The sequence below is a fragment of the Callithrix jacchus genome, chromosome 3 (assembly GCF_049354715.1).
Source record: "Callithrix jacchus isolate 240 chromosome 3, calJac240_pri, whole genome shotgun sequence".
NCBI classification, from domain to species: domain Eukaryota; kingdom Metazoa; phylum Chordata; class Mammalia; order Primates; family Cebidae; genus Callithrix; species Callithrix jacchus.
In genome coordinates, this window is record NC_133504.1 from 185,960,625 (window position 1) to 185,975,828 (window position 15,204).

At 53.7% G+C, this 15,204-nt stretch overlaps 1 protein-coding gene across 10 annotated transcripts in view; it reads left to right on the top strand.

Annotated features, from left to right (window-relative positions):
• EVC (EvC ciliary complex subunit 1) overlaps window positions 1–15,204 on the top strand; it is a 105,255-nt gene that overhangs the window by 46,576 nt on the left and 43,475 nt on the right. For all 10 annotated transcript variants that reach the window (XM_078367542.1, XM_078367543.1, XM_078367541.1 and 7 more), the window contains 4 exons: window positions 989–1,147; window positions 5,747–5,963; window positions 7,181–7,329; window positions 9,646–9,744. In XM_078367542.1, the coding sequence (XP_078223668.1) occupies window positions 989–1,147; window positions 5,747–5,963; window positions 7,181–7,329; window positions 9,646–9,744 (624 nt within the window). The remainder of the gene's footprint in view (window positions 1–988; window positions 1,148–5,746; window positions 5,964–7,180; window positions 7,330–9,645; window positions 9,745–15,204) is intronic.

Sequence of the window (15,204 nt, forward strand, 5' to 3'; positions counted from 1 at the left end):
GAAAGCGTTCATCTGGGTGCAGGCTTCCCCGTGGCAGAGCCAGACAGACGCCGCAGTGACAGAGTAGAAAGGTTACAAGTTTACAGGTACCATGACCTTTAGTCACAGCAACAAGATCCGCATGGGTTTCGGGTGCCACTAACCCCTGCCCCGTCCCATGCCTGGTCCAGCCAGCAGTGTCCATTTCAGCCTCTGAGAGGCTGAGCCAAGATGGAGACAATCCCAGCCGTGGAGTGAAATGGACCTGAACCAAATCCTGGCTCTCATTGGTTACATGACCTCTGACAAGTGACCTAACTTCGCTGAGCCTGTTCCTACCTCTCCCGGTACAAACCTATCAAGACATCAAATGTGCGAACAGCCTGCGGGCCACGAGGGAAAGTTGTTCGGCTCCCTAGTATCATTGTCCTTCGAGCTCTGACTGGCTGCAATGACGCAGTTAAACCTCCTGCATTCTAAGCCACTTGGGGATTCCCAGCTCTGCTCCCGATAAAATGAGGAGGAGGGAGGAAAAATATTTTAAAGCAAAAGGTTTTCATGGTGGGCATCGTCTCTGCCATGTTAAACTTTTGTGCTTTCAGGACAATAACTAATATTTAAATGTCTGTTTATGCTTTTATTTCCAGGAAGTGTGTAATCCCTTTTAAAATTCCCAAAGCTTCCAGGAGCACATTTTCACGTTTAATCTGCCCCTCGGTAGCTTAATGACCCGTGCAAGAGTCTGTAGGCTGGAGAAGCTACTGCTTTCTTTCCTTAGCAGCAATGCTTTTGTGTCCGCCGAAAAGCCATCACAAAACTGGCTCCTGCGATGGAACCAGAAAGAACTTTACTGTAGAATGTGATTGTTGCCAAGATAAACTCACTGAAATTGTAGAATTGTTTAGAATCTTTGTTTGTGATAAGGAATGAATTGTAATTCCCAAGCATGCACCCATTTGGCTTTCTTAAGTAAGTTTTTCCCTCCTTTCTGCTTTTGCTCATTTCACAGATGGAAGCTTTCTGGAAACAGATGGAAAACATCCAGCACCTTCTTGTGGACCAATTTAAGTGTTCCAGCTCCAAAGCCCGGCAGCTCATGATGACTCTGACGGAAAGAATGATTGCAGCCGAAGGGCTATTGCGTGATTCTCAGGAGCTGCAGGCTCTGGTAATGCTGGAGGGGGCAGGAGGGAACATGAAGATATTCAGACTAGACATTTGGAATCCCAACGCTTGACATTATCAATCTAACAGATTCATGTTGTAGCTGGATGTATGGAGCCCCAGGGAAAAAAAACCCAGTAAATTCATCCATCCATCACCCATTCATCCACCCATTTACCCTTCCAACTACCCATCCATCCATCCATCCATCCATCCATCCATCCATCCATCCACCCACCCACCCACCCATCCATCCAACCATTCATCTACCCACCCACCCACTCACCCACCCATCCACCCACCTACCCATCTATCTACTTACCCATCCATCCACCCATTAATCCATGCATTTACCATTCCAACTACCCACCCATCCATCTATCCATCTACTTATCCATCCATCCAACTATCCATCCATCCATCCATCCATCCACCTGTCCACTCATCCATCCAACCATTCATCTACCCACTCACCCACCCACCCATCTAGCCATCCATCCACCTACCCATCCATCCACTTACCTATCCATCCATCTATCCATGCACCCACCCACCCATTCATCCACCTTCCCATCTGTCTACCTACCCATCCGTCCATCTACCCACCCACCCATCCATCCACCTACCTATCTGTCTGTGTGTCCGTCCATCCATCCATCTATCCATCCGTCTGTTCAATGAGTGAAGGCTCTGGCCAGCTCAGTATTACTACAGCATAGAACTCTGGTCCTAAACCTGAAATTACACGTTGAAATTATCTGGAGAGCTTTAAAAAGTACTGATTCCTGGGCCCCAGATGGGTGTCTATCCAGAGTTTCTGACTTAATCAGACTGGGATGCAACCTAGCTGGGCACTGGGGTTTTTAGAACTCCCCGATGACAACAGTGAGCACTGGGGTTGATGCCCACTGGTGTAGATAGAGCATTGGTTTACTCTCCTGACTGCCCTGTTTTTCCACAGAGTTCTTTAAGAATGCCTTTTCCTGGCCTTCACTCTCAGAGGTTCTGATCTGATTGGTCTGGAGTGGAGGCCCTGGCCTTGTGGGTTTTAAAACTCCCCGAACTATTCTGATGGGAGGCCAGGGATACGAACCACTGGGGCATGGATGTCCAACTTTTGGGTTCCCTGGGCCACACTGGAGGAAGAAGAATTGTCTTAGACCACACATAAAATACACCCACACTGATGATAGCCGATGAGCAAATAAGAAAAAAAGATTTCTGCATATTTTTGTGAAGCCTGCCATAAGTGAAAAACGTCCTCACATTCAAAGGGTTGGACACCCATGGGAGAGAAATCTGCAAATCCAGCTTTGACCCTGGGCTCTGTTGTTCGGAGCTGTGTGATCTTGAACACATGACTTAACTCTCTGAGTGTCTGTTACTCTATTTATAAAATAATAGTGCTAAGAGTTGCCACAGACAGGCCTGGGTAGATGCTGAGTGACTCCTAACACCCTAGTCTCTGTTTGGTTTCTCTTGGTACACATTGGGGTCGTCCTGTGTGTGCCAGCCAGTGTGCACGAGCCCTCTGATGCTGGCTCTGCAGCCATTTCCCTGTCCTGTGCACCAGCCCATGTGGCGGCTTGGCTCAGAACCCTCCAGTGGCCGCCCCGCCCTCAGCACAGACTCAGCTCTTCAGACCCATGGGAAAGCTAAGCCTCAGCAGATCCTTGCCACCCCTGCACACCACAGGCCTCTCTGAAGCCGCTCTGCTCCTCCAGGTGTGATCCACAGACCACAGCATCGGCCACACTGGGAGCTGGTTAGAAGGCAGAATCCTGCCCTCCACCCCTCCTGAGCAGAATCTGCACTTCAACAAGACCCCCATGTCCACACAGTTGTTTAAGATCTTCATATGCTTTTTCTCAGCATGTGCACACAGGGTCTTCTTTTTCTCTCAACACTATCAAAAGATGGGCATGGGAGATATTTTATTCACAGCACACAGATAAGGAGCCCACTCAGTTACCCACCTAACATCCCCGTCCTGTCTAATGACATCGCTGAGCCTGGGCCTGAAGCTTCCTGGTTTGCTGCCCAAGCCCGTTTGAATTGGATTTCAGTTTGATAAGGCTGCTGACTCAATATTAATGCTCTGCAAAGGTGAAAGCCTTTTCTTCCTTTTTTTTTTCTTTTGCTGCCAGCAGGATATTGATGCAGAAAAAAGGAAATAGATCGTTAACTGACTCTGGCCAGAGTATCAGTCAATAACTTCCAAATAGTAAGAAGGAAAGGGTTCATCCAGTTTAACAGCATGACGATCCTTCAGCCAGTGTTTAATGAGCACCTACTGTTTGCCACATGCTGTTATGGAAACCATATTGCAGAGGTTAGAAATGCAGACTCGGGGAAGAAACTGGAACTCCTACTGCAGTCTTGCCACTTGTTAGCTGTGTGATCTGGGTAGATAATGTAACCTCTCTGTGACTTGGTTTCATCGTCTGTGAAATGGGGACTGTAAGAGCACCTGCTGTCTCACAGGGTAGCTGAGAGTGTTGAAGACTCCACAGTATGTAGAGTTTTTAGAGCGGAGCCCACCGTGTAGGCAGCACTCAGGACTTGTCAGTCATTAGGGTCCCACAGGCCACGTGTCAGCAGGAGCAATAGATGACAGCAAATTGTTGTAATGAGGTGTGGACGGGGTACAGTCTGTGTCTCTACAGAAGAGGAATGGATTCACTGTGCCTGCATATGGGGCATCAGAGGGGAAAAAGATGGTCCCTGTATCTCAGAACACAGAAGAGTTGAAATTCCCAGGGCGGCATCTGATCTTTCTGGCCTGGACGTTTGGAGCTGGAATGTGCATCTCTGGATATTAAAACTGGAAGAGCCCTTCAAAGGGACCCTGACAGTCATAAGATTCAGTTTCTTGAGACACACAGGAAAAAAACAGCTGCCGAGACAGATGTGGGGACTGCCTGTTGATAATGATGGAAAGGGCTGACCCTCAGGGAGCTCACCGTGCCATGGCTGTTGCTCTCAATGCTTTACGAATTCTGACTTACTTAACCCTCATGTCAGATCTGTGCAGCAGGGGTCAGGTGAGGAGCCTGTGCCAGGTCCTGGGAGCCAAGTCTGAGCCCGGTGCTGTCCAGGACTCAGCCACACTCAGAGCAGGTCAGGGCCCTCATCCCCCATCCCACGTCCCTCTTCTCGTGCACCTCTCTCTACTCCCATCCTCCCTCCAATATAACCCCATCTATTGTGCCACCACTGCCCACCCCACTGGCCTGTGCTGGGTTCTCAGCATCCACATGTGCTCCTTAGAGGTGGCCACAGCCGCCCTTCCCGCAGCCCACTGGCACCTCTGCTTATCCTCTTGCGCCCCCTAAGGGGCACAGGCTGCTGGAATGAGCCTCAGCATCCCTGTCCGTCACTGGGGATGATCTTGTGTTGTGGGAACAGAGGCCAGTGCAGCTCAGCACACAGCAAGGCCATGGTTGTTCAAGGGGACAAGGGTGACCCACGCCTGGCTCCTGTCCTCAAGGGCTCTCAGACCAGGCTGGGACTGCCACTCACAATCACCTCCTCGAAGATGGGAGCCCTGGGGCAGTGGAGCCCAGAGCAGGGGACCAGTGAGGGAGGGGATGAGCAGGGAATGGCCACAGAGCCCGAAAGGATGAGAAGGACCTGGCCGGACAGGGGAGTGAGAGGAAGCAGCGAGGGTATTCCAGGAGGACGGCCCCGCATGTGCAGAGGCTGGGCAGCCAGGAGCAGGCAGGTTCGTGGGACAAGGCCCGACAGAGCTTCCTGTGCCATGCCTGGGGCACTGGACTTGATCTTGGGGCAGCAACAGGAGGGTTTGGGGCCAGAGCTAACAGAACCATCAGCATCTCTGAAAGATCCCCTGGTCTGCAAGGCGGAGTTGGAGCTTAGCGCAGAGATGGGAGGCTGGGGAACAGGACTGGCCCCTGGCCTTGGCCCAGCACAGACGTGCCCAGGCATGAGCTGGGCCTGGCTGGGAGTCGGGGGTGCAGAGTCTGTGCCAGGGAGATACCGAGGCCTGCCGCCTGCTCCTCCTTTCCCTTACTCATTCCACCAGCAGCTGTTCTTGGGTGTGCAGGGCCCTTGGCTGCCTCGGGTTGACATTTTCCCTTTTTTCCCAAGAGTTGAGTCCACGAAATGATGAGGTGGGGACAGGGAGGGCCTGCTGTAGAATCTGACTGCAGGGAGTCGTGTTGGAAGCCAATCATTTCCCAGAAAATCTTGGCTGTTTGCAGCAGTCAGGCTCTCTGGGGCTTGGAAGCCAGGGACAGCTGGTACTTCGCATTTCCTCGTCCGTCCTATAGGGGCCACAGGGTCAGATTAGCTGGGGAAGGTGACTGTAAGAAAGGTGCCTTTTTTTCCTTGACCATTTGCAAATCTGGATTCCTTCCCGAGAGAGTGGCCCTCTGGGGTACGCTCACTGGGGACAAACTGCCATGTGTTACCTGGCGTCAGCCTCCCCGCACCCTAGGAGAGGCATTAATCCCCACATCAGGGGCAGACCCAGGTCTCACTCATGAAGGAGAAGGGGAGTTCATTCCTCTAAGCTGCTCTGCGGGAAGCTGAACAGTTCCCAGGATGCCCTAACTGTGGTCCTGTGTGTTTCTTCCTGCAGGACATCCTGGAGAGGACGATGGGGCGGGCGCACATGGCAAAGGTGATCGAGTTTCTGAGGCTGCAGGTCCAGGAGGAGACCAGGTGCCGGCTGGCTGCCATCGCCCATGGCCTGGAGCTGCTGGCTGGTGAGGGGAAGCTGTCCGGGTGGCAGAAGGAGGAGCTGCTCACGCAGCAGCACAAGGCCTTCTGGCAGGAGGCAGAGTGCTTCAGCAGGGGTGAGCGTGGGCATGGGCATCGTGGTCCACAACGCAGGGGTGAGCATGGGCACAGGCGCCATGGTCCACAATGCAGGGGTGAGTGTGGGCATGGGCGTCGTGGTCCACGATGCAGGGGTGAGCGTGGGCATGGGCATCGTGGTCGATGATGCAGGGGTGAGTGTGGGCATGGGCGTCATGGTCCACGACGCAGGGGTGAGCGTGGGCATGGGCGTCGTGGTCCATGATGCAGGGGTGAGTGTGGGCATGGGTGTCATTGTCCACGACGCAGGGGTGAGCGTGGGCACAGGCGCGGTGGTCCACAACACAGGGGTGAGCGTGGGCATGTGCCCCATGGTCCACAACGCAGGGGTGAGCGTGGGAATGTGCCCCGTGGTCCACAACGCAGGGGTGAGCGTAGGCATGTGCTCCGTGGTCCACAACGCAGGGGTGAGCGTGGGCATGGGCATCGTGGTCCATAATGCAGGGGTGAGTGTGGGCAGGGGCGCCATGGTCCACGACGCAGGGGTGAGCGTGGGCATGTGCCCCGTGGTCCACAACACTGGCCTTCTGGGTCCCTGGGGCTATGCGGGGTGGGCTGGGAGCCTGGAGCAGTCCACTTCTGCCCCAGGGACTGGGTCACTGGACTGCCCTCTAGGCCTCTCTTCCCTTCTCTGTACAATAGAGTCCATGACGGCCACTGCCCAAGACAAGGGTCAGCTGCTGCACTCCCTTACCAGGGATTCAGGCTGACTGAGTCCCCGTGTCCTGGAGCAAAGGCACCAGGAAATGCAGAGGGACAGAGGAGGGTGGAGGGTCTCGCACCAGAAACCTACAGAATGGCCTGTGTCACCCAGCGGCAGCTTATGGTCCTGCCGGAGTCACATGAGCCTGCTCAGCCATAGGGTGGGCGAGGGTGAGCCAGGTCCAACGTCAGGGGCAGGAAGGGGAGCCTGGTGTGGCTGAGTTACACATGTGTCCCATGCGTGCTCCTGCCCCAAGGCTGGCCCTGGGATGCTGGTGGGGCAAGGCTGGAGACATAGAGGCATCTGGACTTAGCTGAGGTCACACTACTAGCAGACCCTTAGAAAGAAACCCAGGTGTGTCACCGACAGGGTGGGCATCATCTTTGCAGCCAATACCAGCTTCCCCAACCTCTGGACAGGAGAAAGCATGTGGATCCCCACTGAAAGTCCGGCTTGGACACTCACCTGTCCTGTGGCTTTTTTCAATCCCAGAGTCTGTCCAACAAGGCAAAGACCTGGTCAAGGCGTCTCTGGCTCACCAGGTGGAGGGGACGGCAAAGCTCACACTGGCTCAAGAGGAAGAACGGAGACGCTTCCTGGCTGAGGCCCAGACGACTGCTGACCCGGAGAAGTTTCTTAAGGTGACCCACACCTCCAGCCCCTGCATATGGGGTGAGCGCTGTTCCCCTCACTGAGCATGGGAAGCCCGAGGTGTTCATCAGATGTCAGGTTATCTCCCTTCTTCCCATGGGACAGCCGAGTGACCGAATCTCAGTCCCTTAGCCCCTGCGCCCCTAGTGTCCTAGTGGACTGTAAGCCAGTGCTGAGAGTCGTGCCGCTGTCACAGGGCTGCTGAGAAGAGGAGGGTAGGATCCGTGGAGAGCTTGGCAGGGATGCACAGATGGTGACAATGGCATGAAGCGAGAAATGTGTGGACCAGAGGGGACAAGTGTGTCCTGGAGAGTAAGGCAGGCTCACACACCCAGGAAAAGGGCCCCATGGGATGGCTGCAAGTCCAGGAGAAGGAAGGGAGCTCCCAGCCTTGCATGTGGGGTTGAGTGGGCAGGAGGTGGCCAAGCTCAAAGGTACCCTTGGTTTTCCCTGAGAAGGGGACAAGAAACCTGAAGGAGGACAGAAAGCAAGACATCACCCTCCAAGGAACAGGAGTCAGCTGGCCCCGGTGCAGGCACCAAGGACCTGGGCTGGCCAGTTCTCAGGGAGACCGCCCAGCTCTGGTTTCGCTCTGCTTGCTTACCCTGGTAATGGGCAGTGGGGCTGGGGGAGGGCCAGCTCATCTGTGACCATCTTGCACGCTGGTTAAGCACTGGGCACTGAGGCCGGCCACACCTGGGTTTGTGTGCTGACTCTGCCAATAGCTGGGTGACCTTTGGCACATTGCTCACCCTCTGGCCCTCAGCTTCCACATCTGTGAAATGGGCATAATGGCACCTATATCACGGCATTATTAAGATTCAGTGAGACAGGATGGGGAAGCCCAGCCTCACAGTTTGCCCAGGTCCACCTACCCTCCATCAGCACTTGGTACAGGGCATCTCAGCTCTGCCAAGGAGTGGGTGGTACCATGTCTGGGTCCAGGCTCAGCCCGGAATAGAGGCCCAGGGGCCCTCTCGGGGGACCAACCTGGTGGTGGTGGCACCACTTCTTGAGAAGCCAATGAAGGAGTCCCTGAGAACAGAGGAGAGGCCTCGAGGTCCCTGGTCCAGCTGCCTCCCTCACCCAGGTAGCCTCTTCCAGAACTACACTGGGAGCTTCTGGGTTTGCCACAAAGGGGTAGGATGGGTGTTTCTGTCTTTGAGAAGATACATTTGAAATAAGAGGAAGGTAAGCCTATTCAGTTCCTTGTCACTTAGAGATTTCTGGGCCACTGTCCATGATGCCACAAAGCCCAGTGTGAGTCCAGAGTATGGAGACAGTCCCTGGGTGACTTCAGTGTCCCAGGGCCTCAGCACAGGCCTTGGTGCTGGCATTCAGGACACGTGGGACACAGGCAGGGAAGGGTGAATGCATGCATGAAACTGGCAAATAAAGTGAATGAAAGAAGGATGGAATGGATGGGAGAATGAATGAATGACACCCGGCTCCCAGCACACACTTACCACCTGCCTTTTCCCAGTCCCACCCTTCTCTCTCACCTCACCTCCTGCCTGTAGCATTCCCACAGGTCCTAGGGGGTCTTAACCTCCTGGCCTCTGCTGCTACTTCCTGAGCCTGGCTCCTCATCTTCCCTCAGGGAGCCCTTCCTTGTCCTTAGAGACTCTACTGAAACTTCTCCCAACAGGGAATTTTCTCCTGCAGCCCTTCCCTGAGAAGGGTCTGTTCCTCTGTCCTTCCACCCTGCTTCACCCCTCTGCTGATGCCAGGGCCTCTGATGCTCTGCCTAGGGCTGGCCGGGTCTCCCTATGCTGATGCTGGGGCCTCGGATGGTCTGCTTAGGGCTAGCTGGGTCTCTCTCTGCTGATGCCTGGGGCTGGCCCCAGTCTCCTGCTGCTCTGCTGGAGTCCTCAGGGAAGGGCTTCCACCATGTGGTCAGAGTGGGGCTGGCTGGTTGCCCCACCAGTCGCCTGTCTGCATCACCCCTGCTGGCCCCCATTGGTGGGTCTCCCGTGGTCTGCGTGGTGGTTCCCAGCAGCGGAAATCAGAAATTGATGTCTGGGTGGCTGTGGCCAGGACAAAAGGGTGACAGACGTAGTTAAGTGGCCCTTCCTCATCCTGGGTTTAACAGAAGCGTGGTTTGTGGTATTTCCTGGCAATTGGATTTGCTGGCCCTGGCGTCAGCTGTGAAAGCCGTGTGGCAGCCCCATGCCTCAGTTTCCTTGTGTGTAATACAGGGGCCAACATCCTTCTTTCTGATCTGAGATGCAGGGATGGTTGGGGAACCTTCTGGGAAAAAAAACCCTGCATGTTTCTACCAGACTCAGCTCTTGCTTTCCTCGCAGGCTTTCCATGAGGTCCTGGAAAGGCAGAGACTGCTGCGGTGCGACCTGGAGGAAGAGGAGAATGTGAGAGCCACCGAGGCGGCGGTTGCACTCTGCCAGGTACATGGCCTCTGCGGGGACCGGCAGAGAAGCCCCAGGGTCTGTGTGTGTGTGTGAGAACCTCACATCCTCCTGGCCGGGGATCCCAGCGGTGGTTCAGGCCCGACCCCGGCACTCGTTGGCCAGTGATTCAGGCAGGCCATGTCCTCTCCATGGGGTCCTTGTCCACATCAGAAACTGAGGCAGTTTGCCTCGGGCCTCTCAGAGGCCCCATCCATTTCTGGGGTGCTGAGGACTCTTATCTCTAAATGTCCCTGTCAGCAAAGCTCTTTGGAAATCAGTTCTCCCCAGGTGAGAAACAGGCCCAGGATTTTTGGGTGTCATCCGTGTAGAGTGACAAAGGAGGGGTGCTGGGCTGAAATGGGAAAGTCTGAGGTCACCTGCCAGCACTGCCTCTTTCTCTGTGTGCAGCCATATGCAGGTCTGGGGTGGGCAGGTGAAGCCTGCTGTACTTGACCCGCAGGCTGGCTTTGAGAGAGCAGGAGAGGGTGCCCAAGCCCTCTAGGGGCAGGAGTCACAGGGTGCCATGGTGAGCCAGAGCCCTTGCCTCAGGCAGCATCCTCAGCCGTGGGAAAGGCAGGAGTATGGACAGCTGGCTATGAAGGAGTCAACAAGTGGGTGCTGGGCAGTACCAGGAAGAGGAGAGGGCGTGGGTCTGTGGCCTGGCTCCCCTCTTCCTCTCTGCCTGGCCACAGGAGCATCCCCTGGTCTCTAGCTCTCAGTTTCCCCATCTGTGAAATGGGGACAGTCATTGTTCTTCATGGTGGTGCTGGGACAACTGACCACGTATGGGGCCCCAAGACAGCAGCTGGCACTCAGGATGTCCCAGGGCACTTTGTCTCTGGTGGCAGCTTCCCTGCTTCTGAGTACAGAGGACAGGCCAGGGGCTCCCAGTGAAGGTGAAGTCAAGGACTGCAGGCTAAAGGAGGCGATGCTGAGCCAAGCGTTGGATGGGACCAGGCCCAAGTGGAAATGAGTCACAGGCATCCCTGGCTGGGAGAAGCCCATGCAGCGGTGGGAATTGCAGCTCCTTGTCCGGTGGGAGCTGCACTGGAGTCAGTCGTGTCTGTGTTAACCTGCCGGGGCTACTGAGATGCATACCCCTGACTGGTGGATTAAACAACAGAGGTGTGTGCTCTCACGGTTCTGAAGGCTGAAGCCCAAGACCACAGTGCCAGCAGGACTGACTTCTGGTGAGGCCTCTCTTCCAGGCTTGCAGACAGCTGCCTTCCCGTTGCCTCCTCACGTGGTCATTTCTCTGTGCTTAGAAGAGTGGAGGCACCCTGATGACCTCATCTCACCTTAATTACCTCCTTAAAGGCCCTGTCTCCAGATACAGTCACACTGGATACTGGGGGTCAGGGCTTCAACATAAGAATTTGGGAGGAGGACACAGTTTAGTCCCAACAGTGTCCTTCAAGATGTCATGTCCATCTGGAACCTCAGGATGCGGCCATGCTTGGAAATAAGGTCTTTGCAGATGTGAACGGTTAGGGTCGCACAGTTGGTTAGGCCCCCCTGGATTCGGGTGGATGCCAATTCTAATGGCGGTGTCCTTATAGGCAGGCCATGAGAAAACACAGAGACTCAGGGAAGGAGGCTGTGTGAAGACGGCGGGGAAGCTGGAGGGATGAGGCCAAAGCCGGGGAACACTGTGGCCACAGAAGCCAGAGGAGGCCAGGAAGGGGCCCCCAGAGCCTTTGGAGGGGGCGAGGCTCTGCCAACACCTTGCTTTCATACTAAGGCCCTCCAGAACCCTGAGAGAGGAAACTTCATTGTCTTAATGCACCCAGTGTGTGGCACTTTGTCACTGCGGCCACAGGAAACTAACCAGAAACCGATCTTTGTTCAGGGCCAGTCCCTATCTTAAGTGCCTCCAGTCATCGATTGTTTGATCCTCATGAGATTCATGAGGGAGCCACCGCATCTTCCTCCCTTCCCAGATGAGGAGTGAAGAAGTGTTTTCCCCAGAAATGCGTACGGTGGGGCTCAACTTGTCAAAGCCTTGGGGCCCGCAGGCAGGAAAGGAATGACTGGTTCCAGAAGAGTCGAGACTCAAATCCCTGGCAGAGCATGAGGAAACTGAGTTCTAATCCTCCCCTGAGTGCTAACATTCTGTGTGACCTTGGCTGGTTACATAACCTCTCTGTTCTGGCCCATGTATCTTGCTCAAGTTTTATATAGCCAGCAAGCAGCGAAGATGGGATTTGAGAGAAAGCCTTTCTAATGTTAGTGCAGGTGTGCTCACCCCACCATGCTGCTCACTGTGTTTACGGCTGTTGTGAAACCTCAGTTCTTGTCTTTTTAGTTTAAAAGAATTTAAACAAGAGACTCAAAGTAAAGGGATGCCCCATAGAGAGATTTATTGCAAAGGAGAAAGAACGTTCTGAAAGTTAGGTGCAGAATAGACAGGACACCCTGGGAGACGATTCAGAGCAGATGAGACAGCCTCAGCTGTTACCAGAAACTCCCTTTCTGGGAGTCTCATGTGATGATTCATAAGGGGTGCGAGGAGGCGTTACTAGTAAGCATGTTCCGGGCCTGGGTGCCCGTGCGCAGGTGCTGTGCACACTTGTTCGTACATCACAGGTCTCATTAGCATCTTAAGTCTCCGCCCAAGGGTGTGTTTTTTATAATGAGCAAAGGATGAGTCTGAGGACAGATAAAATCAGTGCACCTGCCGTCTGCAGGTTGGAGGTAACTGTGCTTGGAAGAGCCGACTACAGTGTGAAAGCTGAGGCTTACTGTGTTGATGATTTGGTGGAGGTCACTTCCTTGACTACCTGTGCTACCTCAAGTGTGGGCTGTGGAGCGTAACAGTGAAGCCCAGGCTCTGGAGCCAGACGTCCTGGGTTCAAATCCCAGCCAGGCCACTTATTGCTCCCTGCCGGAGAAGAGCCCAGGCGGCCCTGAGGCCATGGGGTGGGCATCAGCAGCATTCTCCTCCCCGCCCCCCATGGCAGCTTACTGGATTCTCACCCGGTCCCCTCTAAAGTGGTAGTTCTCAAACTTTGCTTTGCATCAGAATGTCACGAAGATTAAGGCAACTGAGGTATAGGTTAGATCACTCGCTCACAATTGCACACCCAGGCTGACAGCCTGAATAAAACCCCCTATCAATGATTGCTGCACAGCGTAAGCCAAGCAGTATATACATGTAAACCCAGAAAAGCTGAGACAGCCTCAGTTAATTTAGAAAGTTTATTGTGCTAAGGTTGTGACACAGCCTCATGGGGTCCTGACAACATGCGCCCGGTGGTCCCGGCACAGCTTGGTTTTATACATTTTAGGGAGACAGGAGACATCAATCAGTATACGTAAGAAGTACGTTGGTTCTCACGCCTGTAATCCCAGCACTTTGGGAGGCCGAGGCAGGTGGATCACGAGGTCAAGAGATCGAGACCATCCTGGTCAACAAGGTGAAACCCCGTCTCTACTAAAAAATACAAAAACTTAGCTGGGCATGGTGGCGTGTGCATGTAATCCCAGCTACTCGGGAGGCTGAGGCAGGAGAATTGCCTGATCCCAGGAGGTGGAGGTTGCGGTGAGCCGAGATTGCGCCATTGCACTCCAGCCTGGGTAACAAGAGCAAAACTCCATCTCAAAAAAAAAAAAAAAAAAAAAAAAGTACGTTGGTTCTGTCTGGAAAGGTGGGACAACTTGAAGCAAAGGCAGTGAGGCTGAAAGCGGGGAGGCGGCTTCCAAATTGCAGGTAGGCAAGAGACAACAGTTGCATTCTTCTGAGTTTCTGATTATCCTTTCTGAAGGAGGCAATCGGATATGCATTTATCTCAGTGAACAGAGAGATAACTTTGAATAGAATGGGAGGCAGGTTTGCCCTAAGCAGTTTTCAGCTTGAGTTTTCCATGTTGCTTAGTGATTTGGGGGGCCCAAGGTATTTTCCTTTCACAATAGGAAAGTGTCTGGCCAGCCCCAGTGGGTAAATACATCAGTTTCAATAAAGGTTTGTCAATGATGCTGAAATGACATCCATAGGAAGTTATGCATTTGGTTTCCCTGCGTGGGCCTAGTTGCGGGGCCTATCAGAGCTTCAGCAAAGAAAGTGGAGACAGTCTGTTAATCTAACATCAGGAGAGGGTGACAGGTGTGGGGAGGGGTGGTACCTGCTGTCTCTCTTTTAGGAGGAGGCATATGAAATGTACAGCATAAGGAGGTGTCCAGGGGCACAGTGGAGGTGGGTGTGAAAACCCCCACATCTGCGTGGGGGTTTTTGTTTGCTTGTTTTTGAGACAGAATTTTGCTCTTGTTTCCCAGGCTGGAGTGCAGTGGTGCCATCTCGGCTTACCACAACCTCCACCTGCCGGGTTCAAATGATTCTCCTGCCTCAGCCTCCCAAGTAGCTGGGATTACAGGCATGCACCTCCACACAAGCTAATTTTGTATTTTTAGTAGAGACCAGGTTTTCACCATGTTGGTCAGGCTGGTCTCGAACTCCTGACCTCAGGTGATCCGCCCACCTTGGCCTCCCAAAGTGTGGGGATTACAGGTGTGAGCCCCCTCATGCAGCCTTGCACTGGCATTTTTAAGGCAAGTGGCCCAAGGCCTGTGTCAACTTGTCTCCCAGAATCAGGCCAGAGGAGTTTCCTTAGATTTACTTTGCCATTTCATCACAAGCCTTTAGGTTCCAGGTCGCTTGGTTTATTTTACATTTCCTCAATTTGGAAATTGTCGCCTCTGGTTACTGGAAACTGCTTTACCTGATATTCCATAGGAGCAGACTAAAATCCACCATTGCTGATTGGAGAGCTGGCTGTGCCCACCTGGCTGGGTGTCCTTGGGCCAGGGCCTGGACTGCTCTGAGCTCTGGTTTCCTTCTTTGTGCAGTCGAGGCTGGGAGCCCATTTTCCTTGATGGCTGGGGCTGCCGAGGAGAGCAGGCCCAAGGTCTGGGCCTGGCACAATGGTAGGTGCTCAGCGAATGCTTCCCGCCTGCCCCACAGGGAGCACAATCTCAGGAGGTGTTGAGCTGAGTGCGGATGAGCCCAGATCTGGGTCCAGGGTCCTGGGCGTGAATCTCAACCACCAAAATGAATGACTGAGGCTGGTGCTGCAATCAGTCAAGGTTTATTGAGCCAGCCTGAGGGTGCACCTGGGCAAGCGCAAGTCACAGACTTGGCTGTGTTTTTCCAAAGAGGTTCTCAGGAGGTTTATTTGTACATTTTCCTTTAGAAAAGCGAGGGGAGGTGGGGGTGGGGCAGCAATGAGAAGAACAATTAGGCACTTGGGAGACTTCACTCAGTGCCTAGTAAATCTACATTTTATATTAGATAAGGTGACTGAAGAAAAAGAGAGGAAGCAGGCATCTCAGAAAGGCATGAAGGAACCAGCCATCTCATCTCATCTTTGTTCTGTCCTGGAAGATAAGCAGCCATCAGCCTGGGGTCTGTTGAAAGGGCCGGTTTCTGTTTAGTCCACAGGGAAGAAAGCCTTACTGTGGTTG